The sequence below is a fragment of the Phyllostomus discolor genome, chromosome 7, assembly GCF_004126475.2.
Source record: "Phyllostomus discolor isolate MPI-MPIP mPhyDis1 chromosome 7, mPhyDis1.pri.v3, whole genome shotgun sequence".
NCBI classification, from domain to species: domain Eukaryota; kingdom Metazoa; phylum Chordata; class Mammalia; order Chiroptera; family Phyllostomidae; genus Phyllostomus; species Phyllostomus discolor.
The window spans coordinates 85,054,756-85,082,421 of NC_040909.2; the positions used below are offsets into that span (position 1 = coordinate 85,054,756).

Below are 27,666 nucleotides of genomic sequence, written 5' to 3' on the forward strand. Positions count from 1 at the left end.
AATGCAGAAATAGATTGTTTCTGTGATCTGGTTCAGTCCCCCTGACATTCAAGCCTCTTGTTGGGTACCACCTGTCAGCTGCTTATATATTTATTTCCTCCAGAACCACAAAGGAGGTGATTTGGCAGTGGTGGTGGAGAAGGATGACTTCTAGTGTGCCAGTGGTATGGTCACAATCATGCAAGTGGTGTGAGGGATCATTGCTCAGCCTGTGTTCCAGAGATTGGACCTGCAGGACTATTGAGAGAGTGGCTCCCCACCTCTCCAAGGACACCTGCACTTGCTGATGCTGCCTCTTCTCCCACTAAAACCCAAAGACCAAATGGTGATGCTGCCTGGTATCAGCAGATATTGATGCCTGGAGTCTGCTCCAGAGGTGCCTATGGGCTCTGGGTATATGGGGTGGATGGACAGGCTGGTGCACCTAGCCACCTTTGCAACTGGGGTCCTGCCCTTTCTTGGCAGTGCCTCTGAAATATTTCTAAGTCTTGATCTGAAGATGTAAAGAGAAAGGCCACCCTCTGCCTACATGGGTTCCAGCTGCTGTCTACCTGGCCCATGTGTGTGTAGGCCTGGGTGCTTGTCACCAAAGAAGATTTTCTTGCCAAGTCAAGTTCCAGAGGTGGGTACACCCATGTGCTCTGCATGGAGGCACTCAGAGGCCAAGTCTGTTTGGACATGTGTAAGTCTGGGTACCAGCAATTCGGCTCAATTTTTCTACACTGTTTTCCCTGAAGACCCAATTTTGGGAGGGCAGTGAGCTGTCCTGTGGGTGAGAAAGGCTGGACACTGTTCTTGTCTTGCCTCCTGTCTTATCTGCTTCTTCCTATTCCCACATCCTAGCTATCTGACCATCCGAGGAGGTGTCCACGACTGGTTCTCCAGTGCCACCCACCCATAGCTTTCAGCTTTACAAGGTACTTCTCTTTCTGCCTGGATAATTGTTTACCTGGTTGCTGAAGTTGACCGGTTGTCCAGTCCTGGACTTAGGCTGGTGAGCATAGCAACTGTGTCAAGAAACTGACTGGTCAATCCCATACTTGCCAGCTTGCTCACTTAAAAATACTGCATATAGGATGGTTAAGCTTTCTCCAAGTGGAAGGAGATGGAAGGCAGACATATAAATGCTGTGTAACACTTTTTATTTTTTTAAAATATGGCTGGTATACAACAGCCTACTACTTGAAGATGATTCGACATTTACTATGCCTACAGTGCAATCAGCCCAAAATATCTACTCAGTTTTCTCCATGCAAACTTATGATGAGGTTATTAAAATCATACTGCTCTTTTTTAAAAAAGAGTAAACATATGACCATATATCATATCCTCATTGCAATGATTACCATTTCTGTAACTACCTATTGTTTATGGATGTTTCACAGTGCCATGTGCTACTACAACACAAAGCAACTCCAGCCAAGTTTCTCTGCCCACAGAGGGTACCCAGTTGACACCTTCCTTTCAGGAAATTTCTACATTGGCACAGAAACAGTTGCCCCAGGTGGCAGCTCTGTGTGACTTTTCCAAGTTCACCAAGTGGCCTTGCATTGCTACTGTAGAAACATAGGAGAGGAGTCATTCCTTTATGTGGTGAACATTCCAGTCCAAGTTGTGTTGGAACAGAAAAGGAAGGAAGAAAAAACAGAGAGGATACAGAGCGAGGAGGAGAGAGGAAGAGAGAGAATAAACTTTTGTTTCTGATTTTATTTACTTGGGTCTCTCCTTTTTTCTTGATGAGTCTGGCTAAAGGCTTTTCATTTTGTTTATCATTTTAAAGAATCATCTCCTATATTTATTGATCCCTTGAATAGTTCTTTTAGTCTCAATGTCATTTAATTTGGCTTTGATCTTGATTATTCTCTTCTTTCTACTTGCTCTGGACTGTTTTTGTTGTTGTTCCTCTGTTTCTTGTAGATGTAGGGTTAGGCTCTTTATTTGAATTTTTTTAATATTTTTTTAGATAACCCTGTATTACTATGTATGATCTTCTGTCTGAGGACTGCCTTCATCGTGTCCCATAAGCTTTGGATTGTTGTGAGTAATTTTCATTTGTGTCCAGAAACTTTTTGATTTCCTCATAATAAGAATAAGGATCTCATTCTTAACCCATTCATTGTTTAATAGCATGCTATTCAGTCTCCATGAGTTTGAGTGTTTTCGAGTTTTTTCCTTGAGCTTGGTTTCCAGTTTCAAGCCCTTATGGTCTGAGAAAATGCTTGATATGATTTTAATTTTCTTGAATTCTAAATCTTGTTTTGTGCATTACCATGCAGTCTATCTTTGAAAATGTCCCATGTGCATTTGAAAAGAATGTGTATTTTGCTTCTTTAGGGTGAAATGTTCTGTGTATATCAATTAAGTCCATTTGATCTAGTGTGGCATTCAGTGCCACAATACCCTTATTGATTCTTTGTTTGGAAGATCTGTCCACTGTTATCAGTGGGATGTTCAAATCACCTGCTATAAGTATATTGCTGTCTATATCTTTCTTGAAGTCCTTCAATATTATCCGTATATATTTGGGTGCTCCTAAGTTGGGTGCATATATGTTTATAGTATTTATGTCTTCTTTATGGATTCTTCCTTTGAGTATTATGAAGTGTCCTTCTGTGTCTCTTTTTATGCTCTTTGTTTTGAAGTATATTTTGTCTGATATAAGTATTGCTATCCTGGCTTTTTCTTCCTGTCCATTTCCTTGGATTATTTTTTTCCCAACCCTTCACTCTCGGTCTGTGTAGGTCTTTTGTTCTGAGGTTGGTCTTTTGTAGGCAATATATATGCAGCTCATGTTTTCTCATCCATTCAACCATACTATGACTTTTGATTGGAGCATTTAATCCATTTACATTTAAGGTTATTATTGATAGGTACTTATTCATTGCCATTTTCTATACCCATGTTTCTCTCTCTTTCTTGCTCTCTATTTCTCTCCCTCTCTCTTGCTCTGCCTCCCTCTCTCCCTCTCTCTTGGTCTCTCTCTCCCTTTCTTGTTTTTTATAACAGTCCCTTTAGCATATCTTGCAGTGGTGGCTTTGTGGAAACTCTTTCAGGTTTCTTTTCTCTGGGAAGCTCTTTCATTCACCATCTATTTTATATGAGAACCTTGCTGGATAGAGCAGTCTTGGTTATGGGTCCTTGTTTTTCATTATCTGGAATATTCCTGCCAATCCTTTCTGGCTTGTAGTGTTTCTGTTGAGAAATCCACTGATAGTTTTTTTGGAACTCCCTTGTGTGTTACTTGCTGTTTCTCCCTTGCTGCCTTTGAAAGTCTCTCTTTGTCTATAACATTTGGCATTTGAATTATGATGTGTCTTGGAATAAGTCTCTTTAGGTTCTTTTGTTTGGGATCCTCTGTGCTTCCTGAATTTGTATGACTTTTCCACTTACCAAGTTAGGGAAGTATTCAGTCATTAATCTTTCAAGCAGTTTTTCTTTTTTTAAAGTTCATTTCATTGATTATGCTAATACAATTGTCCCATTTTTTTCTCCCCTTTATTCACCCCCATCCTACATACCCCCTCCTACCATCCTTCCTGTACCTTAGTTTATGTCCATGGGTCATACATATAAGTTCTTTGGCTTCTTCATTTCCTATACTCTTCTTAACTTACCCCTGTCTATTTTGCACCTACCATTTATGCTTCCTATTCCCTGTACCTTTTCCCCATTCTCCCCCCTCCCTGTCCTCCCTGATAACCCTCTATGTGATCTCCATTTCTGTGTTACTGTTCTACCTCTTTTCTTAGTTTGTTTTTGTTTTGTTTCTAATGTTCTAGTTGTTGATAGTTGTGAGTTTGGTGTCATTTTACTGTTTATAGTTCTCATCTCCTCCTTTTTCTTAGATATGTCCCTTTAAACTTTCGTATAATAAGGGCTTAGTGATGATGAACTCCTTCAACTTGCTCTTATCTGGGAAACACTCTATCTGCCTTTCCATTGTAAATGATAACTCTGCTGGAGAGAGTAATCTTGGATGTAGGTCCTTGCTTTTCATGATTTTGAATACTTCTTTCAAACCCTTTTTGACTGTAAGGTTTCTTTGGACAAATCAACTGGTAGTCATTTGGGAACTCTTTTGTAGATAACTCCTTTTCTCTTGCTGCTTTTAAGACCCTCTTCTTCGATCTTGGTTGATTTAATTATAATGTGTCTTGGTGTGTTCCCTCCTTGGGTCCAATTTCTTGGGGAGTATATGAGCTTCCCGGACTTCCTGGAAGTGTATTTCCTTTGCCAGATTGAGAAACTTCTCCTTCATTATTTTTTTCAAAATTTTTAAATTTCTTTTTCTTCCTCTTCTTCTGGCATCACTATGATTAGAATGTTGGAATGTTTAAAGTTGTCCTCGAGGTTCCTAAGCCTTTCCACATTGTTTTAAATTCTTGTTCCTTCATTCTGTTCCAGTTGGATATTTAGTTCTTCCTTTTATTCCAAATCATTGATTTGTGTCTTGGTTTCCTTCCCTTCACTGTTGTTTCCCTGTATATTTTTCTTTATTTCACTTTGCATAGCCTTCACTTCTTCTATTTTGCATCTGTACTCAACCATTTCTGTGAGCATGCTGATTATCAGTGTTTTGAACTCTGCATCTGATAGGTTGGCTGTCTTCTCATTGCTTAGTTCTTGTTCTAGAGTTTTGACCTGTTCTTTCATTTGGGCAATATTTCTTTGTTTTGGCATACCTGTTACATTATAAGGGGCAGAGCTTTAGGTATTTGGGTGGCCCTGCCTTGGCATTTTGTTGCATTGTGGGAGTAGTGAGAGAGAGAACAGTGCTGCTTGCTCAGCTCTTGCCCTGCCTTTAGCCACTTCTTCTGCTACCCATAAGTAAATCTGGCATTTCTGGGGCTGATTCCTAGGTTCACAGGTGGGTGGGTTTGTGTACATTCTAGGACCCTGTGGATCTCTACAATGAACCCTCCTGTAAGTCTGGGAGTTTCTTCCACCACCGCAACCCCCACAGTTTTTTACAAACAGAAGTTTTTAGGTTTAAATGTTCCACACTGGAACCCTGGATTACATGGTTTGTCTCACTCCCCAGTTGTTCCTCCTGGCTTATGTGTACATGAATATGGGACCACCAGGTCTGCCAGGCTCCTCCTCACCCTCCCAGTCTGCTGCCTTGCCACATGTCCTCTCCACCCCCACTGCTCACCTTAGCCCTTTCTACCAGTCTGAATGAATGTTTCTTCTTTAACTCCTTGATTGACAGACTTCCATATAGTCTAATTTTCTGGCAGTTTTGGTTGTTTTGTTTGTTTGTTTGTTTGTTTTTAAATATGTTGTTCTCCTTCTTTTGGTTGTGCAAGGAATGAAAGCATATCTACCTATGCCTCCAACTTGCCCAGAAGTCTCAAACAGGTTTTCTATCCCTTGTTCATTTTCTTCTCCTTTTCATATTCCTATGGTGGAATGTTGTTATGTTTCATGTTGTGCTGAAGTTCCCTTAAACTATCCTCATTCATTTTGAGTCTTTTTGCATTTTTTCCTCTGCCTGTGTATTTCTTCCTACCATGTCTTCCAGATTACCTATTTGGTCCTCTGCTCCATCCAGCCTGCTTTTAATTCCTTCTAGTATATTTTTCGTTTCAGGTATTGCATTCTTCCTGGCCTTTATTCATAGTTTCTATTTCCCTTTTCATGCTGTTGTTATTCCCACTTAGTTGCTTGTAGCTATGACTGAGTTCCTGGAGCATCATTATAACTATTTTTTTTTTAATTATACATCTGATAGATTGCTTGCCTCAATTTTATTTAGCTCCATTTCTACGGATTCCTTTATTCCTTTCAATTGGGTGTCCTTCCTTTGTCTCCCAACTTTAGATGACTTTTTTGTTTATTTCTGTGTCTCAGTATGTTCTGCTTTGCCTGCCCACTTTTGTGTGGGGGATTTCTGTGGTGTGAGTTCTGTGTGACTCAGTTGTGTAGTCTCTTTGATATCCTGATCTGGATGCTCTAGGTTTCCCCCTTCTTCCATTTGTGCAGCCTCTCTTGTTGTACTTGGGCTTTTCTTGTTGATGGTTCATTCATTGGTGGATTCTCCCCCACAGCTGGATTACTGGTAGTCATAACTCCTACTCTGTCTTGGATGCTGTTATATAGGTATTGGTTAACAAAGCAATATTGTCAGAAAACCAAACACACGCCAGCAAGAATACTCCCTACCACCCCAGCAGTATCAATAGCAATTGAGCAAAGATTAATAAAGGTGAAGAAAGATTAAGAATAAGATAGGAAAAAGGATACATGAGATGACTAAAAGAGGAAGTGATTTTGAGTGGGTAGAGGGAAGAGAAATAACAAGAATAGGGGGTAGAAATGAGGCAAAGAAAGGGAGAGAATAAAATTTAAAATGTAAGTAAAACAGGGAAGAACAATGGGAAAAATTGAGTAAGAAAAGGGAAGAGTATACTATGAAGTTTGAAGTAAAATTAAAAAGTTATTGAACCAGCTGGGACAAAATTACAGGAAAACCACAGCAGAGTCAATAACAACAGCTTCGTGAAGATTAATAAAGGTGGAAAGGATATAAGAATATTATTCAAAGGAGAAAAGTGAATATGAGATGTCTACAGTAAAGAAAAATGATTTTGAATAGATGATGGAGGAAAACTAATGAGTGTAAGGAATAGAACCCAGACTTAAAAAGGAGGAAAATTAAGATAAAATTCCTAACTCAACTGATCAAGGGCAGGGGGGAGGCAAAATGGAGTAAGACTGGGGGAGCATCTTATGGGATTTGAACTGCAATCAAATAGTGAACAAATAGGAATACCATTGGAGTAGAACAGAAGTGACCATGATATCCTTTCCCAACTAGTTACATTTTATAAAGGTGGAAAGGGAATAAGACTAATGTAAGGGGAGGGGGAAGAATATGAGCTGACTTAGGAAAAAAGAATGCTTTTATGAGGATATATGGAGGAGAAATAGTAAGAGTAAGGGTAAGGAATAGAAACATAGCATAATGTGGGAGAAAATAAAGTTTACAACAATGAGAAAGGTTGGGCAGAAGGCAAAATGGAATAAGACCAGGGAAGGGTGCAATATGGGATTTGAAATAATAATATGAAAAAATATATAATTTGAATAAAAAGAATACAAAATAAAAGACCAAGAGTAATGAGTCAGTTGGAATGCAACTGAAGCAAAAGAAAAAAATATTAAAAGGCTATATGAAAGGAAAAGAGAAAAATAAACCACGGAAGTTCTGAGGAAGACCAAGGTGAAAACCATCTCAGCTGTTGGTGTTCATCTTCTGACTTCCTTCTGGATCCATCTCTGGTTTTTCATCAACTCAAGGTCCCAGGATGGGTCATCCAACTTCTGGCAACACTACCTGTATCTACTTCATTTGTATCTAGAGGGATTGTCTATTGTGATTGAGAGGGTGGGGCCTCTGTGTCTCCCATGGGAGGCACTGTTCAGTCTTCTAGGAAAATTGTGGGTGTGTTCCACCTGCCCCTACAGCTTCCATCTTGGTCTGTCCCAGTTTATTTTCAATAATGTATAGTTTCTGATTAAATAGCTGTCCTTTTCACAGTGGGTGGTCAGGGGAGGAGGACAATCTGTGTAAAAGTGTCAGCTCTCTCCTACTTGGTGTGGTCTGTAGCTCTGTGTGCAAGCCATGGCTGGGTAGAGTCCTGAATTCCCTTTCTGCACACATAATGAGCTTTTTGCTTTGAAGGCCTTAGTGAAATAGGCTCCTAGGACCCAGTGTACTTTGTCTCCCTGTGAGGATTTCAAAATGGGCCCTTTTAGGCATTCTTCTTGGTCTCTTTCTTTTGTGGAGGAAATGCCTCTTGCAGGGTTGTTAAGCCTGCTCAACTGGTTTTGCACATCATCTATCCCCTGCCTCCTGCCCTCCACTCCTGCAGGAGTGGGGGCTAGGTACAAACTTCCCTTCCCTGTGTTCACCAAGGAAGGTGGCTCAGTCAGGTTTTAAATAATCTGAGGTGTGCCCCTCCCAGCCCACTGCTCTCATAGCATACAGTGGCCTATACTCTCCACTCTGCACTGAGCTGGGGCCAAGAAATCACCTCACTTTGCACCTTTTTGATCACTGTACCGTACCCAAATGTACTGAGTGGGAGAAAATCACGTCCATAATCATTTTTCCTTGTTGGCAGGGCAGCTGTACATACATGGTCTGGGCGCTAGGATGCCTCAGCTCCCCTTTTAAAAAAGTGTCTCTGGGTGCTCCCACTGTAGCTCCATCTTACTGTCTGGCTTCCCATACATACCACCTGTAGGGGAAATAGAATCATTCAGGCTCCCTCACCTGGATGTCCAGGCAACTAAGAGAAGCAGTATTCCCATAACCTTAAGAATGGGCCTACGTGTGCACAATGATGCTTTGTTATATAATATCTTGTCATCCTGCTGGCTTTGTGTGCATTTAGTGTAAAAGAGAGTTGGGACTTCCTGCAGTGCAACAAGTGGCTTGTGGCATGCATGGATCACCCCACCCTTGAATAAAAGTGTGTCAGACATTCTCACATCTCTGCAAATTTTCTCCCATCTGTCCAAATCCTGTATGAAGCTGCCTGGCCTTGAAAGGCTGCAAGACACCACCTCTCCAAAATTCAAGAGTCTTTGACTGTCATGGCCAGCTGTGGCCCTCCTCCACCAGATCCAGGTGCAGATAGTATCTCTCTCACTCTCCAGCACTCTCCTGGTTGGCATTTACCACTGCAGCTATGAGGGTGCAGCTAGCTGTGTGTGTGTGTGTGTACAGCCTGGTTCTTCCCAATGACTTTTTATATCCAAGTTGCTCCTGGCCCAGGTCTGAGGATTCCCTGTCCTAGGAAGGGAAGGGGCTGCTAAGCTACAATCTATGACAGATGTAGGTGCCCCAGCTACATGCACTACATAGCTGCTAGCACTGGGACTACTGGCTCCATGTCTGGGGGTTTTCCCTGACCACCCATAAAGCTTCCTTGCTCCCTGTTTAGAGTCTTCTGTACTCTTTGGCTTCCAAACTTCATATCAGCTAAGATTCTGTTGACTGTTCACTTAATTTTTCAGAAACTTACCTAAGTGTCCAAGTCGGGTGCAGAAGCAAATAGACTTGGCTTCCACCTACTTGGCCTCCATCTTTCACCTCCCTTTAAAATTTTTAAGATCCTTATGTTACCTCTGTACCTTTGTTAAGTTATACTGTATAGTGCAATAGCATCCTTTGAAACACCAAAATTTTAGCAAAGTGATCAACAGCAATAAATTGAGGTCTGTCACAAGGAAAAGCAAAGATAGCTGATACATCAAAGGTTGAAAGATCAGTGAATGTGAGGGAGATCAAGATAAGATCACAAACCACAGTGATATCTGAATCCAAAGAGTAAATCTATATAAAATTTTGCATGAGTGCACAAATTGCACAAATGGGCAATAGCAGAGAGTTAAGAACCAAATCTGGGAGATTGAGGTGAATTTCCAGCACCATATTCTTCAAAGAGAGAGTCTTTATTCTCATGACAAAGGCTAACTTTCAGCCACACACACCAGTCCATTGAAATATTTTCATACTACTGGTAAATGGTTACTGTCCCAAGTTCCCTATCCCTCCCAGCCAACCCAGCATTCCAGTGACTGAAGTGATAATATCTGACACAGCAGAGAAGCCCCCAAACCCTTTTCCAGCCCTGTAACCCACAACTAGTCTAACTGCTTTATTCTCACATCCTACTGGTGGTTAAGTACAGTGGTTAGTAATCGTTCCCACAGGTTGCCTCCACTGACCTTTCATGGTGCTCTTAACTATCCTGTTATAACAGCATTTAAACTTATGTCTTATTAATCTGAAAATGTCATCCATGTCCTTATGTTTGCATTATGACTATAAAATGATATACAGCAGTCAATGGAGGTTGCAGTTGATTCTGCCAATTCTGAACTGAAAAATATTTTGCTACTTCTTTTCTACTAATTCCTGCGCAGCTTCCTTCTAAATATTTCTAAAAAGAGCCAGAAATTTTTTTACTGGACATTTATTTATCTCTAAGGGACTATAGTAAAAGCTATTATATATAAACATAGAGCTAAATGGAGCAGCACAACTGAAACAATAAAACTATTTTATCACACACTGGTGTAATGTTTCCCCCTTCTCCATGGGCCTATTACCAACTCAAAATTCCACTTTCCTCTGGAAATTCTATTTCTTATTGAAATGGTTGGATTTTCTCAATAAAATAACTCAAATAAATTCATTTCATATCAGCATACCTGTGGGACATAAAATTAGAGAGCTGCTTACACTAGATGTCCGGGAAAAGCTTGGGAAATCCTTTTACAACATTGCTCTCAGTGTCCTCCATGAAAATGGGTGTATAGATGAGATAAGAGTGTTTCCAACTTTGTAACAGCATAAAACTCTCTTCAAAGAAAATGTTGCTTGAAAGGTGAACAGATAAACAGGGCTTCTTCTGCCTGGGGAAGGGGAGGCAGAGTATTGTCAGCTTGAACCCTCATCTGCCTCCCAGTAAACTATGAGATACCCTCAAGGAACTGCTTAAGATTCTACAAAAAACAGTGTGAAATCCACCAAATATATGATCACTAAGATGTAAAATTCTAAAAACCCTCAAAATTCTATTAAGTTATACAACGTATTCCTATTGCTTGGGTTTTTCATGTAGACCAAAGGAAGACTCCAATGATAAGGGCCACACTACGATAGATTCATAGCAGAGAAAAATATTATATTATCCATAATATAAAAGAAATTACAAAAAGTAGGCAAAGCCATGCCAATTTAACTCATTCTGAATCCCTCATATCTTATAATTCCAACTAAATATCAATTGAAGATAAATATTAGGAAAATAAAATAATTATAATAAAGGTCACATCGACCATGAACATTTAGCCGTGGTGTGTGTTTATGTGTATATATATACATATACACACACATTTATACATACTTATACGTGCTTTGTATATTTATATATTCATACATATTCTTCCAATTTTTCTTTTGATTGTTTCATTTTGGGAGCTTCATTTCTCACTAGCTCTAAAAAATTTTTGTTTAGATTTTTATTTGTTTTTAGAGACAGAGGAAGGGAAGGAGAAAGAGAGGGAGAGAAACATCAATGTGTGGTTGCCTCTCATGCACCTCATACTGGGGACCTGGCTCACAACCCAGGCATGTGCCCTGACTGGGAATCGCAGTTCACTGAGCTACACTAACCAAGGCCTGTCCCTCGCTAGATCTAAGTTAGACCCCCAAAGCCACTATTCCTATACACTGATTTCAGTTATTCCTTGGTGAACAGTTTTAGTCCAATGATTTGAGCAACTTGAGAATAGTTGGAAACTTCACAAGATCTAATCATACTGCAAGGGTGACAACAGTTATCTGTTAAAAAATGTAAATGCAATCACAAGATTAGTGTGCTCACAATAATTCTTAGCTACCCACCTGCCCTAGACTCAACCCAAGACCTTTCATGATAGGACCCTGGGAAGCTCACCAGCCTTGTATCCCACTCTTCCCCTACCCACTTTTGCTCCTGAAGTAGCAGCATGGCCTTGTCTCTGTTCCACATCCTCCCCCATCTCTCAGCCTTAAAAGGGCATGTTTTCAACCAGCTGCTTTGCCAGTCTTCATCTTGCAGACCCAGAGTGGACCTCACTTCTTCAGAAGCCTTCCTTCATGAGGTCTGTGCTAGTTATCCTGATCTACATCCCAGTAGCATCTTAAGTCTTTTCACAAACTTTGTATTTAAAACTGTTCCAATTTATCATCTGTAATCATTGTTTTGTTTCTGAATTCTTGTTGCCAGTAAATTGCATGTGGACAGGGCCATGTCTGCATTGCTTATCCCTATGGCCCCAGCATCTCTCATAGTGCCTGGCACTTAGCAGATATTCAATAAAAGTTTATTGACAATAAAGAACACTTAGAAAATTTCCAATTTTTGAATTTATTCCTGAATGACCAGTAGTGATTTTAGAAGCAGAGAACTGACAGCTAAACAATAAACTAATAACAGTTAAGCCTGTAAAAATTTTCAATATTAAGTGAGAGAGGCCTTTATTTGATAAGTAATGAGGGGGTACATCAGATAGTATTTCAGTAGTGACAGCTCCAGAGTTGAGCTACAACTCGGACTCAAAGAGCACTCTAATGAGGAGGTTCTTTGACTTTCTTCAGGTATTTTCTTCCTTTTGGAATGTCATGCATTGTCAGAGCTCCCCTGACCTAGCAGGACTCTGCTCAGTCATCAGTAACTTCCTTTCATAGCAGTAACCCTACTACCCATAGCACTTGCAGTCAGCTTCAATGCTTCCTAGTGTTACCTGACCTTCAGTGCCAGGTTCTTGAGTCTTAATGTGATAAAAATGAGCACTGAACTCAATACAAGGTCAAGCAGATAGAGTTAATTGAAAAGAGCTTGTGCACAAGGGAGTAGGACAGAGGAAGGAAGTTGAACTCCCTGAGAGATTTTGTGGATGGCTTATACAGGGGCCTTGGAATCAGTTTAGGGCTGGGAATGAGGATGAGGTCAATTGTCCTGTAATCATTATCAGACTAAAGTTGATCCCCAAGTAGTCACAAGGTGTTTTCCATGGTCAGTTGACCACCTGAAAAGGCCTGTAAAATAATGCTTGCACAAACATTCTAGTTACCATTGGACAAAATAACTATTTTGCAGAACTGATGTTAAGAAAGGATGTCATTGTACATTCATTCCATTAAGGATGCTTAGGTTAAATTCTTGTAATTTTACTGAAAGTAAGGAGTCATGGTCAGGCTTATAAGACTTTCATTCCTTCAGTCAGGGTAGAGACTAGTATTACCCCTACATTGTTTCATCAGTGCTCACCCCATCTGACTGTTTCCCCCACTGAATTGTAAAAGCTCCCAGGGCAAGAATCGGCTCCCTGTCTCCTGCTGCAGAGGGCAGGCCAGGCATTGGAAAGCATCTTCAACGTTAACCGTAGCCAGTGGAGGCCAATTTTTGCATGTGTAAGACTTTAGGTCAGCAAAGATAAGCTGTTGTGAAACCGTCTCCAGAAGCCAGTGCCAGCAACACGAAGAAAAGATACAGAAGAGCCAAATAAAGGACTCATTTGTTTCCCCTGCACTGCACACCGAAAGCTACCCGCTTTAAGTCAAGTTCGAGGCATGGCGCCACGTCTGCCATTAAAGGAAGGGAAGCTTCTGACGCGGAGGCCGCGACTTCCGGCCGGCGGTTGGGGAGGGCGTGGTGGGGGGGGGGGGAGCCCTGGCCCCGCCCCGCAGGCCGCCAGTACGCTCACCGGGAGGCCTGTTCCGGCGGTCACGCTCAGTGCCGGGAGCCCGGGAGCCGGTTGAAACTCAGCTCCGCGTCCATGGAGGCACCGGGGGAGGTGGAAGTAGAGAATGAGGACGGTGACAGCAGCTACGGGGACCTGTGCTGCATGGACAAAGACCTGCGGAGGTGATGGGGGCTCGGGGACGGGCCTCTGCCCAGGGACTTATTCCAAAAATGCCCGCGGAGGTGCGGGAATTGCGCCCCTTCCACCCTGACGTGTTGGTCCTTGGCAGACACTTGGCATCCTCCTTGCTTTGTCAGTTCCCCCATCTCCGCTGATCCTGCCCGTCCCAGCGCTGTCCCTTCTTTGACCCTGACGCCACCGGCAGCTGAGGAGCCGCGTTCACCTCCCCTTCATTGGCTGTGCCTGGAGTCTTTTTTCCCCCGGGTTCCAATTTGTCCTTTGCAGAGCCCCGCGATGCTTGTGCCCTCATACTTTTTGCAAGTACTAAGCTTAACCCTATTGAGGTCCCCGACTCCCTCCTTGGTGCAGCCCAGTCTTGTGCATGGTGTATCTGGCCGTTTCTGTGTGTTACTAACTGGCCCCTGCCCAACTGTTCAGCCACATGTCTTTCTTAACCGTTTTCCCACCGACAGTCTAATTTGCCGGGCTGAATGATAGCAGGTCCAGCCTCTGCTCTTCTGTTCCTTTGCACGTGCTGTTCCTTTGCGAGCCTGACTGCTCATAACTAAAGCATCTTGCTCTGGATCCTGGCCTAAAATTTGCCAGAAGACCCCAGGAAGACGTTTTTTCAAAGGAATATTTATATTTAATAGCAGCCGTTATATACTGAATGCCATCTGTGTGCCCATGTTACATATATTATCACTGGTCCTCAACAACAATTCTGCAAGGAGTTAATTTTACAAATGACAAATCTGAGACTCAGAGAATATAAATAACTTTTCCAGCCTAATGCACCCGATGGGCGATTGAGTTCGAGTTCACACCTATTTCTAATTTCCCTGTCTGCTTTTTCTACTCTGCCGTATGATCTGCATAATACTAATTTCCAGAAACTCAGATGTTTCAGAAAGCAAATGGTTGTCATTAAGAGCACGTGTTAATAGCATAAAGTCTGGACTAAATAATAGCTCAGTAAATGACAGATGCTAGATAATTGGGAAAATTTCAGTCATACCTGTAGAGATTGCTAGTTTGATTTGTAGAAATGCTGCATCATTTTCTTCAAGGGTACACAGAACATGGAGCAGATGACATGTCATTGTGTGTCCTGGTTCCTGACTGTGCCTCTATCCAACTCCCCTCAACTATGTGTAATAGTTTGTATTCCTGGGACTGCTGTCTTCAGAGAGGTTCTGGTTTAAATGACAATAATTGAGAGAATGAAAGATGAGTTCCATTTAGGGGTGGTACACTTCAAATGTCCAGGAGGGAATATAGGCACTTTTTCAGTAGAAATAGCAATACCTAATGGGTTTTTTAGAAATTAGCTACACTCTGGGTTAAGTAGCCATTGTGGACAGTGAAGTAAGATTACAAACTCCAGAGCCAAATCTGGATTTATACTTGCTCAGTTAGGTAATAACTACAATAACTTGGACACATTACTTAATTTCTGTAAACTTTAGTTTTCTTATGATACCTACTCTTAAGAATTTTGAGAATTGAATGAGATGAGGAAACTGAGGCTTAGAGAGGTTAAGTCATTTACTCAAATAACTGCAGAAGTGGTAGAGTGCAGATTTGAGCTGGGCTGTTAGGATCCAGGGCTTTTACACTGATGCCTTTACAGGGTGTTGATGATTTTGCATAGAGAAGCTAGAAGTGCCCAGGGTTACTTGCCTCTGCTGAGTGGGTTTCTTGTTTATGTAAATGGTCCAAAATGCTGGTTTGTGATACAAATTACTATACCTTATGAGACATTCCAAGGCTACTACAAGTAGGAAGGATTTCATTATAGAATGAGTAGAGGTCACACTTATTGACATGCTGTTGGGTTCATTTTAATTTTTTGGTCATGATTTCAAAATCCATTTTTACTTGTTTTTGATAACACATATTTTGTTTTATAGCATATCAGAGTTATCCTTAGATTCAACCCTCCATGCCATCAATCTACATTGCAACAACATCTCGAAGATCGAAGCCATTGATCATGTTTGGAATTTGCAACACTTAGATCTGTCATCTAATCAAATAAGTCAAATCGAAGGGCTAAGCACACTGACAAAACTACGCACTTTAAATTTGTCCTGCAATTTGATCACAAGAATAGAAGGTTTGTGATTTTCATGTAATCTTACATGAATAAGGAAGATCATTTAAGTCCATTTCTTTTCCTTCCCAAAAGAATGGGATGAACATTAAACTTTTGAAAACTGACTCAAATTTATTGTATAAAATTTTTACTTCTAGCAAAGTTATCAGTCTTTTTAAGAGTATTTTGTAAAATACCAATAAAATGGATTTCACTATTATTTAATTTGAGACTGTACAGACTCTTCAAAAGAGTGCAAACTAGAATTATAGTATTATGTAGCTCTAATTAATTAATTATTTGAAACCTATAAAAGTTTTATTTTATTTTATTTTAGGGCTTGAAGCACTAATTAATCTGACTAGACTGAATTTATCCTATAACCACATAAATGATCTTAGTGGTAAGTAGATGTGCTTAATTTTTATATATGGTGAATATTTGCCACATGTGGTGAGTTAGATTGAGCTCAGCATGTCAAAAATCTGAATAGTCCAATTTTTGACCAAAAACCTCATCTAGAGAATGTATTGGTGCCACAGCTACAGCTGAATGAAAAATTACTATGAATGACAAAAACTAGAGTGATCCATAACAGAAAATACTTGGATAAGAAGGACCTCATTTGGGGGAAATAATATTTTAGTCTTAGATAATTAATGAATATACTGTTATATATAGAGAGAAGAAGAGTTCCAATAGAACTTTTTACAGTGATGAAAATATTCTATATCTCTGCCATCTGGGATGGTACCCAATAGTCAGATGTGGCTTTTGAGCACTTGAAATGTGCCTAGTGCACTGAGGAATTGAATTTGTCATTTTATTTTATTTTAATAAAATATTCATTTAAGATTACAAAACCACCTATGGTTGTTCTGTCATATTGGACAGTATATGTGTATAGCATCCCAAAGGCTATGGCTAATTGAAGACTGAATATATATATTTTTCTTTTTGACTTTAGCATTCATAATTATTCTTCAAATAACCAGTTAGACCCTTCAGTTCCTCTAATTATCTTGTAATCTTTATCAATACTTGAAACAGCCTTATTCATTTGTTTGTTTTCTCCCTGCTAGAAAAATGCTACCCAACATTAGGTGTTTACTATACAAAAAAATAAAATGATCTTATCCCTACCCTTAAGCCTGAGTAGCAGTAGTATTTTAATTTTTTAAACGTTTTTCTCCAAAGATGTGAAAGTATTAGGATTGAGTATTGGCTGTAGGTCTGTCACTGCTGTATACTGTTGAGTAGAGCTATTACTTTTTGGATGCAATTTCCTTATCTGAAAAATGTGAATGTTGGATAAGCTAGTTCATTTATTTACTCAACAAATATTTATTAAAAATCATCGTATCAAACAGATAAAGTTCTTGCTACAGGGCTTATACTGTAGTGAGGAAGAAAAACAAGTCAGATCATGTCAGCCACCCAAAATAGGCAAAATATTTGAGCAGATGATTCCCCAAGAAGATTTCCAAATAGCAGGTAAGCACATGAAAAGTGGATGTTTGGCATCCTTAGTAACTAAGGAAATGCATATTAAAACCATAGTGAGACCCACTTCACACCTACTGGAATAGGTAGCTTTAAAAACTATAGCACATGGTGCAGGTGAGGTTGTGGAACAGCTAGGAGCTACAGAAGTTGCTGGTAGAGTTCAAAATGGTACAAGTACTTGGGAAAACAGTTTGAACTGTTCTTATGTTAAATGTAAACTTATCATATCATGCAATCCCACTCTAGGCGTCTACCTAAGAGAAATAAAAATATGTCTAATCTAACCTGTACTTACGAATATTTATATCATTATGTAGCTTTTCATATCATCATGTTTCTATGATTATATATAATCTCCAAAAACCAGAAAGTACCCACTATCTATCACCTGGTAAACAGATAAATGATGATGTATCTACACAATGGAATACTACTTGGCAATAAAAAGGAATGAACTATTGATACATGAAGCAACATGGATAAGTCTAGAAAGAATTATACTAAGTGAAAGCCAGACCCAAAAGGCTACACTGTATGAATCCATTTATATGACACTCTGACAAAGGCAAAGTTATAAAGGCAGCAGTCAGATCATTAGTTGTCAGGGCTTGAAGATAGGGAGAGAAAATTGTTACATAGGGCTGTAACAGTTTGGGTGGTAGAAATTCTATATCTCAGTCATTGCAGTGATTAAACAACTGTATGTTGGTGAAAGTGCATTTTTGTGACTAATAATAATAAGGAATATGAAGAAAATGTAGTAGTCCACTCTAGAAGTTCTAATAGATGATTTTTAGAATGATAGTATTTTATTTGTTCAGCAACACCTTGATAAATAATTTCAGTTTATATGCTACAGCATGTAGAGACACTAAGGCTTGTTCAAGCTTGCCATGATAGAGGGTCCGAAGGAAGTGTGCCTGGAGCACAATAAGTAAGGGGTTTGTGTGCAAGAAGAAAGATGAGAAAGTAGGCAAAGAGTGAAGTTTACTTGTTTTCATAGGTACAATAAGAAGCCATTGGAAGTTTTAAACAAGTGACATAGTGTGTGTGTTTAAAGGGTTACTTTGGCTGCTCAGGGAGGGAGAGTGAATTTTAGAAGTATAGGAATGGAAGTCAGGTGTCCAGTGGGAAGCTGCTCCAGTGTCCAGAAGAGAGATGAAGGAGACTTGGACTAGGGTAGAGACAGTGGAGATTGGTAAATATGTTTTGCAGATAGACATCATAGGACTTGCTGATGAATAAGATTAGGGAATGAAGGAAAAGGTGTCAAAGATAATGAACACAAGTTTTCTCTAGTCACAGGCGGATGATGGGACTGCTTTCAGATGTGGGATGATTGGGAAGGAAAATGTAGAAATGAGGTGTTGAGAAGTCTGCTAGACATGTGTGGTGGGGGAGCAATCAGGATTTGGGGCTGGAGACCCCGACACATGACATGGTGGGCCTTCCAGAAGAAGGGAGGCTGGGGCAGTGGTCCACTGACAACATCCCTTCTCTAGGACTAAAGGGAGTCCTGCAGGCATTGTTGCCCTCACACTTAGATGCTGCACTGTTGCTCAGCAAGCTCCACTTGGAAGCAAGTTCTGAGGCAGGAGAGAAACAGCCAGTTGCACCCCTATGTTCATAGCAGCATTACTTACAACTGCCAAGATTTGGAAACAGCCCAAGTGCTCATCAGTGGAGTAGTGGATATAAAAGCTGTGGTACAATGGAATAGTTCACAGCCATAAAAAGAAGGAAATCTTACCCTTTGTGATAGCATGGATATACCTGGAGAACATTGTGCTAAGTGAAATGAGCTAGTCAGAGGAAGATAAGTACCATATGATTTCACTCATATGTAGAATCTAATGAACAAAATGGACTAGCAAGCAAAATAGAGAAACAGCCAGTGCTTCAGGGAGTACATAGGCAAGGTGCAAGGCCCTGGGGCACCACAGCTGAGCCAAATCAGAGGCTGCCCAGAGTTGGAGTTCCTAGCATCACCATACACTAGGTAAGCAGGGGCTACAGATATTACCAGGGAATTAAATCAAAGGGTTGCTGTTTGTATTTTATGCCCAAACCAGAAATTGAAGTGTAGTCAGTGTCTCCTTATGAAAAAGGAGCCTGGAGCCATCGTTTATGCTGTTCTGTAAGTACCTGTGTGGCCTAGAGAGGCCCATTTGTTTTGTTTGAAGAGAACCAGACTCCAAGAACTTCTGTTCTTTAAAAACAACAGTTGACTCATCTGAACACTCCTCATGAGATTGAGCTTTCACAGCGAGTCATCATTCATGCTGCTGCTTTGCCTCTCGAAATAGAACCCACATACAAATGTTTAGTGAGCTGTTGGGGAAGTTGCTGCTGTTGCATTAGCAGGGTGTTTTTGGCTTGCAGGTTTGATGCCCCTTCATGGAATCAAACATAAACTTAGATACATCGACCTGCACAGTAACTGCATAGACAGCATTCATCATTTACTTCAGTGTGTGGTGGGCTTGCACTTCCTGACGAATCTTGTTCTGGAGAAGGATAGCGAGGATAATCCCGTTTGCCGTGTACCAGGTGGGAACAACTAACAATGTTCAAATTTTTGTTAACAGCGTTCAAAGCAACTGGTGTTCTAACCTGCTTTTATTTGTCTTAAGCTTTGTAACTTCTTCTTATGTATTTGGAAAAATATAGTTGCAAATAAATTGTTTCATTTAGACAAATTGCTGTTAAAAGAAAAACAGTGTGAACAGATTAGTAATTATATTTAGACAGCTATATTTGATAACCAAGTGCCTCAAAATTAAATTATGTCATTATGATATATTTTATAGTACAACATTGCCGCTGTAGGTGATGCATCTGGTAGCTAATGAGTCAAGTAGATTCTAGAAGTAATTAATGTTTTTTAATGCCTGACTTTTCCTTTTAAATGATTTGTTTCTAAGGGTACAGAGCAGTTATGCTCCAAACCTTGCCACAGCTTCGAATCCTGGATTGCAAGAACATATTTGGTGAACCAGTAAATCTGTCACAAATAAATTCATCAAATCTACAGTGTTTTGAAGGTCTTTTGGATAATTTAGTTTCATCTGATTCTCCCTTAAATATAAGTGAAGATGAGGTACAGTATTGGGTTTTTTCCTAATATGAAGGTAACTTCAGCTTTTAACTAATAAGTACAAATTTTAAGGATTTGGGTTGTGTCTGTCCTAGATCATTGACATCATGCCAGTGGAAACAGCCCCCATCGATGAAATGGCTCCCCTGGATCAGTTTGCCAGTACACCAACTGACACTGGTTTGCCGTCCTTTATGTCTGTGTGTCCATCTTCTGAGCCAGAGAAGGTTAATCATGAAAGCGATTTTCAGAATGAGATGAAACTTCAGAAATTAGATGATCAGTTTTTACAGCTTCTTAATGAAGTAACTATTTTTTCTATTTTTCTAAGCAGTGTGTTTGTTGAATAAATAGTAGTTCAGAAAATTTAAAACAAAAAATCGGTACAAGTGGACCAATTAGGAGTGTCTTTGCTGCATCCATGTGTATGCATATTTTTGTCTTTTCTAGAAATGAAATTGTTACAGTACTAGTGGTAGGAAAAGGTGACACCCTTTCTTCCCTCATTTTCCTTGTCATCCTCCTTCAAACCTTCATTATGTAATTTCTGTTGTACTTTACATTATTTCCAGTGACCTACCTATATTGTTTCAAACTGAAGGAAACAGAACTCTTTGGATTTATGTCTGTTAACATGGGGAATTATGAGTCACTTTTGACCTCTCCTATCTCTTCAGTTGTTTGGTGGTTAAAACCACTTATGGGACTCACAGCTGAATTCAAGTTCATTTATATACTTTCTGCTTCAACTTCTATTTCCAGTAGACCCTCCCCAAATTAATCTCTACTTCCCTAAGATACTCATTCTTTTTTACCCTTTACACTGACTTTTAGAATCTTTGAACCTGTGGATGAACTACAATTCCTAGAATTTATTGCTGTTTGGGTCTGCAGCTTTTTTTTTTTTTTTTAATTAATTTATTTATTTTTTGGGGGGGGGGGAGAGAGAGAGAGAGGGAGGGAGGGAGGGAGGGAGAGAGAAACATCAATGTGCAGTTGCTGGGGGTTCTGGCCTGCAACCCAGGAATGTACCCTGGCTGGGAATCGAACCTGCGACACTTTGGTTCCCAGCCCGTGCTCAATCCACTGAGCTACGCCAGCCAGGGCTTGGGTCTGCAGCTTTTGCTCCAACAATCTTGTTCTGATAGGCAGATGTTGTCTTGACCACCACACCTCCCAGCACGAAGCAGACTATTACTTTATCCCCTACCTGGATATAGGGTAGAAAGGTTATGGATAGGCCAGAGAGGCTAGGCTGTTAGTCAAATATCAGTTTTACCTCCATATTTATAATTTTAATATTTAATGTTTTGTTTTTCTGAAGATGGGGTGGGGATGGGAAACAAAATGCTTATGGGATATTCACAGTTCGGTGGGTTTTTAGTCATCCTGAACTATTTTCATAGGTCTGACACTAATAATGCTAAATAAACAAGGTCTGCCATAGATGAGTGAGTGAGTGAGTGACTGAGTGACTGAGACTGCAGGGATTCTCCATGCCAGAGAGCCCAGAGATTTATTTCATTTGGGGCCACAGATGGAGACAGTGATAGAGCTGGGGCACAGTGCTGGCCTAATGTTCTTTGACATCGCTGATGACATATTGCTAAGCTTTTTGACTCCTTCATTTCCTCAGGTTTCCTCTCCATCTTGTCTAATGGCCAACTCTTTGACCAGTGTCAAAACTAATATTTCAGCTTAAGTTAAATTTGAAGTAAACTTTGTAGCTTCTCTTATACTATCATGTCATTCTTACTACAACCCAGCCAAGTAGGTAGGAGTTAATATGTCAGTGTTCTTGTTACATGGAAAAGAAACCCAGGAATTTATCTAAGAGTTCTTTGTTAGTAAGATAGAATTGAGCTTCAATTCCAAATCTCCTGATACCCTACCTGATGACCTTGAAACCAATGCACAGAATATGTCTATCCCTAGTTTGGTTTTGCTGTGTAGTGTTCTATTGAATGTATTGAATAACAACATGTTATTGAGTAACAACAACTGTTGTTTTATTGAATAACAACATGTATTTTACATTAACCTCTTGAGGCTCCAATGAGTTATTTCTAGGTTTATGATAATACTGTACAAGTCTTTTTGTGAACTTATGTCTTCATTTTTCTTCAGTAAATAGCTAGAAGTTGAATTTCTGGATTCTAGGCTAGGTGTGTATACAGTTACATAAGACACTTCCAGAGATTACCTGAATGGTCAGTACATTTTAATCCCACCAACAGTGCAGAAGCAACTGTCCAGTTTCCCACATCCTCACCAGTGTGGGTATAAGCACTGATCTTATTTTAGCCATTCTGCTGGGTATGTTTGGGTATTCATTGTGACTTTAATTTGAATATCACTAATGATTGTCAGTGTTGAGCACTTTTTATAGGCTTATTGAATATTCATAAATTTTTTGTGAAGTGTCTTTTCAAACTTTTTGCCCATATTTTTATTGAGTTGTTAGTCTATTACTGGGTTGAAAGAATTCATTATATTTTCTGCATTCTAATGTCAGATATTTGTCAAATATTTATGAATATTTTTTGTTCAAATTGTGAATTCCATATTCATTTATTTTATTGAAGCCCAGTTTATCTTTTTAGTGATTATTGCTTTCTGTGAATTTTAAAACTATTGTGTATCCCCAACTCACAAAGATATTCCCCTGTGTTATTCTCTAAAAAGCTATGGTTTTACTTTTGCACTGAGGTCTGTGTCTGTGATGAGGCAGGGTTGAATCTGTTCCTCTCCATGTGGATATTCAGTTCTCCCAGCACCACTTGCTGGAAAGGCTTTTCTTTCCTGGGTTATTTTGATGCCTCTGTTGAAAAAAATCACATGACCTCACAAACTACAGAATTATCCCTGATCCCTTTTTTCTGTTTCTTTGATCCATTTTTTGATCCTATGGCAGAACCATACTGTCTTGATTTTTGTTTCTTTACCGTACTTTTCAAAGTATGGTAATGTAAGTCTTCCAATTTTTTCATTTTTTTCCAAATTATTTTGGGTATTCTAGATTCTTTACATTTCTTTAAGCTTTAGAATCAGCTTGTCTGTTTCTTGAAAGTTGATGTCTTAATACTGAGTCTTAAATCTGAACATATCTCTATTGTTTAGATTCATTTCATTGTTTTCAGCAGTAGTTTCCAACATTCAGGTTTTACACATCTTTTATTAAATTTGTTCCTAAGAATTTTGTTTTATAACATGTTTGTAACTGAATAATTGTTGTAGTTTTGTGTCCCAATTGATGGCTGCTTGTATGTAAAAATGTATTTGATTCCCGTATACTTAATTTGTATCCTGTGACCTTGCTAAAGTTATTAGTTCTGGTCGTTGTTTTATATATTTCTTATTATTTTCTGCATAAACAATCATCTAGAGACTAATTATTCTTCCCTGATCTTTATGCTGTTCCTTTTTGCTTTATTGCAACAGCTAGGGTCTCTAGTGCAGTGTGAAGAAAAATGGTGAGGTGGGCACTTTTCCTGGTTCCAGAGCATGGTCTGTCTATATGACCATTCAGTGTGATGTTAGTTGCATGTTGTGCACAGATGTTCTTCATCAAATTAAATTTACTTCTCAATGTGCTGAATTTTCTGATAATGTTGAATTTTTTTTCTTCAAATGTTTTTACATCTATTGAAGTGATCGTGTGGTTTTCCTCTGTATTCATTTAATAGGGTGAATTACATTGATTAATTTTCTAATGTTAAACATTGCATTTTTGGCATAAACCTCATTTAATTATGATATATTATATTTTTATATACTCCTGAAATCAATTTGTTGGTATATTATAAGGGTTTTTTATGTCTTTGCTCATGAGGGACATTGATTTATGCTTTTACTGTAGGGTCTTTAGTTTTAATGTTATATGTTAATGCTGCCTACATAAATAAGTTGAGAACCATTTCCTCCTTCTGTTTTCTAAAAGTTTTTGTAAGACTGGAATTATTTCTTTCTTAAATGTTTTAGAGTTGACTGGTGAAATCATCTGGGCCTAGGAGGTTCTTAATAATGAATTCAATTTATTTCCAGCTAGGGTACATTCCTGGGTTGCAGGCCATAACCCCCAGCAACCGCACATTGATGTCTCTTCCTCTCTCTCTCTCTCTCTCTCTCTCTCTCTCTCTCTCTCTCTCTCTTCCCCTCCCTTCCCTCCCTAAAAATAAATAAATAAAATCTTTAAAAAAATAATGAATTCAATTTCTTTATTAACTCTAAGGCAACTCTTTATTTTTCTTAGTCAATTTAGCTGGAGGTGTTATTGATTTCTACAGAGATCAACTTTGTTTATTATATGTACTTTTTTTACATTGTCAACTTCTACGTTTTATTATTTCTTCCACTTTTAATTTACGCATTTTCTAGCTTTTTAAATTTTGTTCAAATTAAATTTATTTTTTATTTTTATTAAGTAAAAATAAAAAATGATTTTATTTTATTGATTATGCTATTACAGTTGCCCCATTTTTCACACTTTTATTCCCCTCTGCCCTGCACCCCCATTCCTACCAGCATTCCCCTCCCAGGTTCATATCCATGGGTTGTATATATAAGTTCTTCAGTTTCTGCACTTCCTACACTATTCTTAACCTCCCTCTGTCTATTTTGTACCTACCATTAATGCTTCTTATTCCTTGTACCTTTTCCCCCATTCTGCCTCCTCACCACTGATAATACTCCATGTGTTCTCCATTTCTGTGATTCTGTTCTTATTCTAGCTGTTTGCTTAGTTTGTTTTTGTCTTTGCTTTTTAGGTTCAGTTGTTGATAGTTGTGAGTTTGTTGTCATTTACTGTTCATATTTTTGATCATCTGCTTTTTCTTAGATAAGTCCTTTTAACATTTTATATAATAAATGCTTAGTGATGGTGAACTCCTTTAACTTGACCTTATCTGGGAAGCACTTTATCTGCCCTTCCATTCTAAATAATAGCTTTGCTGGATAGGGTAATCTTGGGTGTAGGTCCTTGCCTTTCATGACTTCTAGTATTTCTTTCTAGCCCCTTCTTGCCTGCAAAGTTTCTTTTGAGAAATCAACTGACAGTCTTCTGGGAACTCCTTTGTAGTAACTGTCTCCTTTTCTCTTGCTGCTTTTAAGGTCCTCCCCTTATCTTTAATCTTGGCTAATGTAATTATGATGTGCCTTGGTGTGGTCCTCCTTAGGTCCAACTTTGGGACTTTCTCCACTCTCTGGACTTTCTGGAAATCTATTTCCTTTGAAAGATTGGGGAAGTTCTCCTTCATTATGTTTTCAAATATATTTTTCAATTTCTTGCTCTTGCTCTTCTCCTTCTGACACCCCTATGATTTGGATGTTGGACATTTAAAGGTGTCCCTCCCAGAGGTTCCTAAGCTTCTCCTCATTTTTTTGAATTCTTGTTTCTTTATTCTGTTCTGGTTGAATGTTTATTTCTTCCTTCTGCTCAAAATCATTGATTTGAATCCTGGTTTCCTTCCCATCACCATTGGTTCCCTGTATATTTTTCTTTATTTCACTTTTCATAGCCTTCACTTCTTTATTTTGCAACCATGCTCAACCTTTTCCGTGAGCATCCTGATTATCAGTGTTCTGAACTCTGCATCTGAGAGGTTGGCTATCTCTTCATCACTTAGTTCTATTTTTGGAGTTTTGCTCTGTTCTTCATTTAGGCCATATTTCTTTGTCCTGGTGCACCTGCATTGTAAGGGATAGAGCTTAGGTATTTGCCAGGGCAAGGCAACCCACTTGGCTTCCTTTTAGCACCGTATGTTGCGGGAGAGGCCAGAGAGAGAACAATGCCTCTTGCTTGGCTCTCAGCTGGCTTTCAGTCACTTCCTCTGCTACCCACAAGCAAATTGGGCCCTTCTGGTGCTTATTCTCAGGTGGGTAAGTTTGGTACATTCTAGGACCCTGTGGGTCTCTCCAAGCTACTCTCCTGTGAGTCTGGGGGTTTCTCCTGCTGCCACAATTCCCACAGGTTTTTACAGCCAAAGGTTTTGAGGCTTTCTTTTCTGGCACTGGAATCCGGGGTTGAGCAGTCTGTCTCCCTCCCCACTGTTCCTCCTGTTTATCCACATGAAAAAGTGAGACCGCCAGCCGTTGCCTTGCCACACGTCCTCTCTTCCCTGGCTGCCTATCTCTGCCCTTCCTCCTAGTCTGAATGAATGTTTCTCCTTTAACTACTTGGTTGTTGGACTTCTATACAGTTCAATTTCTGACAATTTTGCTTGCTTATTTTTTGTTTTTAAATTTGTTGCTATCCTTCTTTTGGTTGTGTGAGGAGGCACAGTGTATCTACTTACCCCTCCATCTTGGCTGGAAACCAAATTAAATTCCATTTTCTATCTTCATAATGTAAGTGCTTACATTATTGATTTTGGACATGTTTTCTAATTTAATCATTTAAAATGATGAATATTCTTTTAAAGCACTGCTTGAGCCACTTTTGACAGATTATTCTTTTATTTTTTAGCTAGAAATATCGTCCAATTGCTCTTTTACTTTATCCAAGAATTATTTTGAAGTGTCTTATTTATTTCTGTTTTTGTCAGAGAACATATTCTGGGTAATATCTGTCTTTTGATTTGCTCTGACCTCTTTCATTGCCCAGCATACACCTATTTTTGTGGATTATTATCTGTGCTCTTGAACAGTATGTATATCCTGCAGTTGTGACATGAGGATAGGATGCTTGATAGTATTTTCAGATGTTTCATGTTTTACTGACTTGGTTTTGAGTTCTGTTGCTTGTATGTGAGATATTAAAATGTCCAACTAAGATTGTGGATTTGTCTTTTCTATTTGCCCCTTTAACTTTCTTAACATTTACTCCTGGTTTTTAGCAGTTTGACTGTTGCACTTAAGGATGATTTTCTTCATGTTATCCGGCCTAAGGTTTGTTTCTCTGAGCATTTTAAATCTTTAAATTGTGTCCTTATCCATTTAGGAAAATGTGGACATTATTTCCTCAAATATTTTCATGCCCCATTCTCTCTCCCCCAGTTATTCAGATCCCACTTGATCTTCTGATCCCTGAGACTGTAAACATGTATCTTAGCAACTTTTTTCCTCTGTATTCTTCCTATTGAATAAGTTCCACTGAATTGTCTTCAAGTTCATGTATTCTTATTTTTATTAACTCATTCTTCTGTGAAGCCCAGCCTGTAAATTTTTACTTCAGACATTTTATTTTTCACTATGAAATTCTCTTTTTAAAAATAATTTGTATTTCTTTGCTGAATTTTCTCTCTTTATTCATGACAAGCATAATTTTTATATCATTGAGCAGAGCTATGATTACTATTTTAAAGTCATTGTCTCTTATTTGGGCATTTGGGTTCCCCCAGGTTAGGTCTCATTGATTGCCTTTTCTCTTGAGAGTAGGTCATACTTTCCTGGCTCTTCCTATGGTGAGTGTCATTGGCTTTTATTCCTGATATTGTGAACATTACATTATGGAGACCTGATACTGTTATGAGTCTCCAAAGAGTTCAATATTTTTGTTGTGGCAAGCATTTAACTTGCTTTGATTTGAACTATTATTTTG

The 27,666-nt window shown here is 39.1% G+C and overlaps 1 protein-coding gene across 6 annotated transcripts in view; it reads left to right on the forward strand.

Moving 5' to 3' along the window:
* Window positions 1–751: 751 nt before the first annotated feature.
* LRRCC1 (leucine rich repeat and coiled-coil centrosomal protein 1) overlaps window positions 752–27,666 on the forward strand; it is a 54,989-nt gene continuing 28,074 nt past the window's right edge. For 2 of the 6 annotated variants that reach the window (XM_028518043.2, XM_036031069.1), the window contains exons 1-6: window positions 13,246–13,430; window positions 15,342–15,547; window positions 15,864–15,929; window positions 19,415–19,582; window positions 19,957–20,132; window positions 20,225–20,434. In XM_028518043.2, the coding sequence (XP_028373844.1) occupies window positions 13,342–13,430; window positions 15,342–15,547; window positions 15,864–15,929; window positions 19,415–19,582; window positions 19,957–20,132; window positions 20,225–20,434 (915 nt within the window). In that variant the 5' untranslated portion in view covers window positions 13,246–13,341. Of the gene's footprint in view, window positions 764–13,245; window positions 13,431–15,341; window positions 15,548–15,863; window positions 15,930–19,414; window positions 19,583–19,956; window positions 20,133–20,224; window positions 20,435–27,666 lie in introns of those variants that run through there. The other 4 variants (XM_036031065.1, XM_036031066.1, XM_036031068.1 and 1 more) reach the window with 4 other exon arrangements.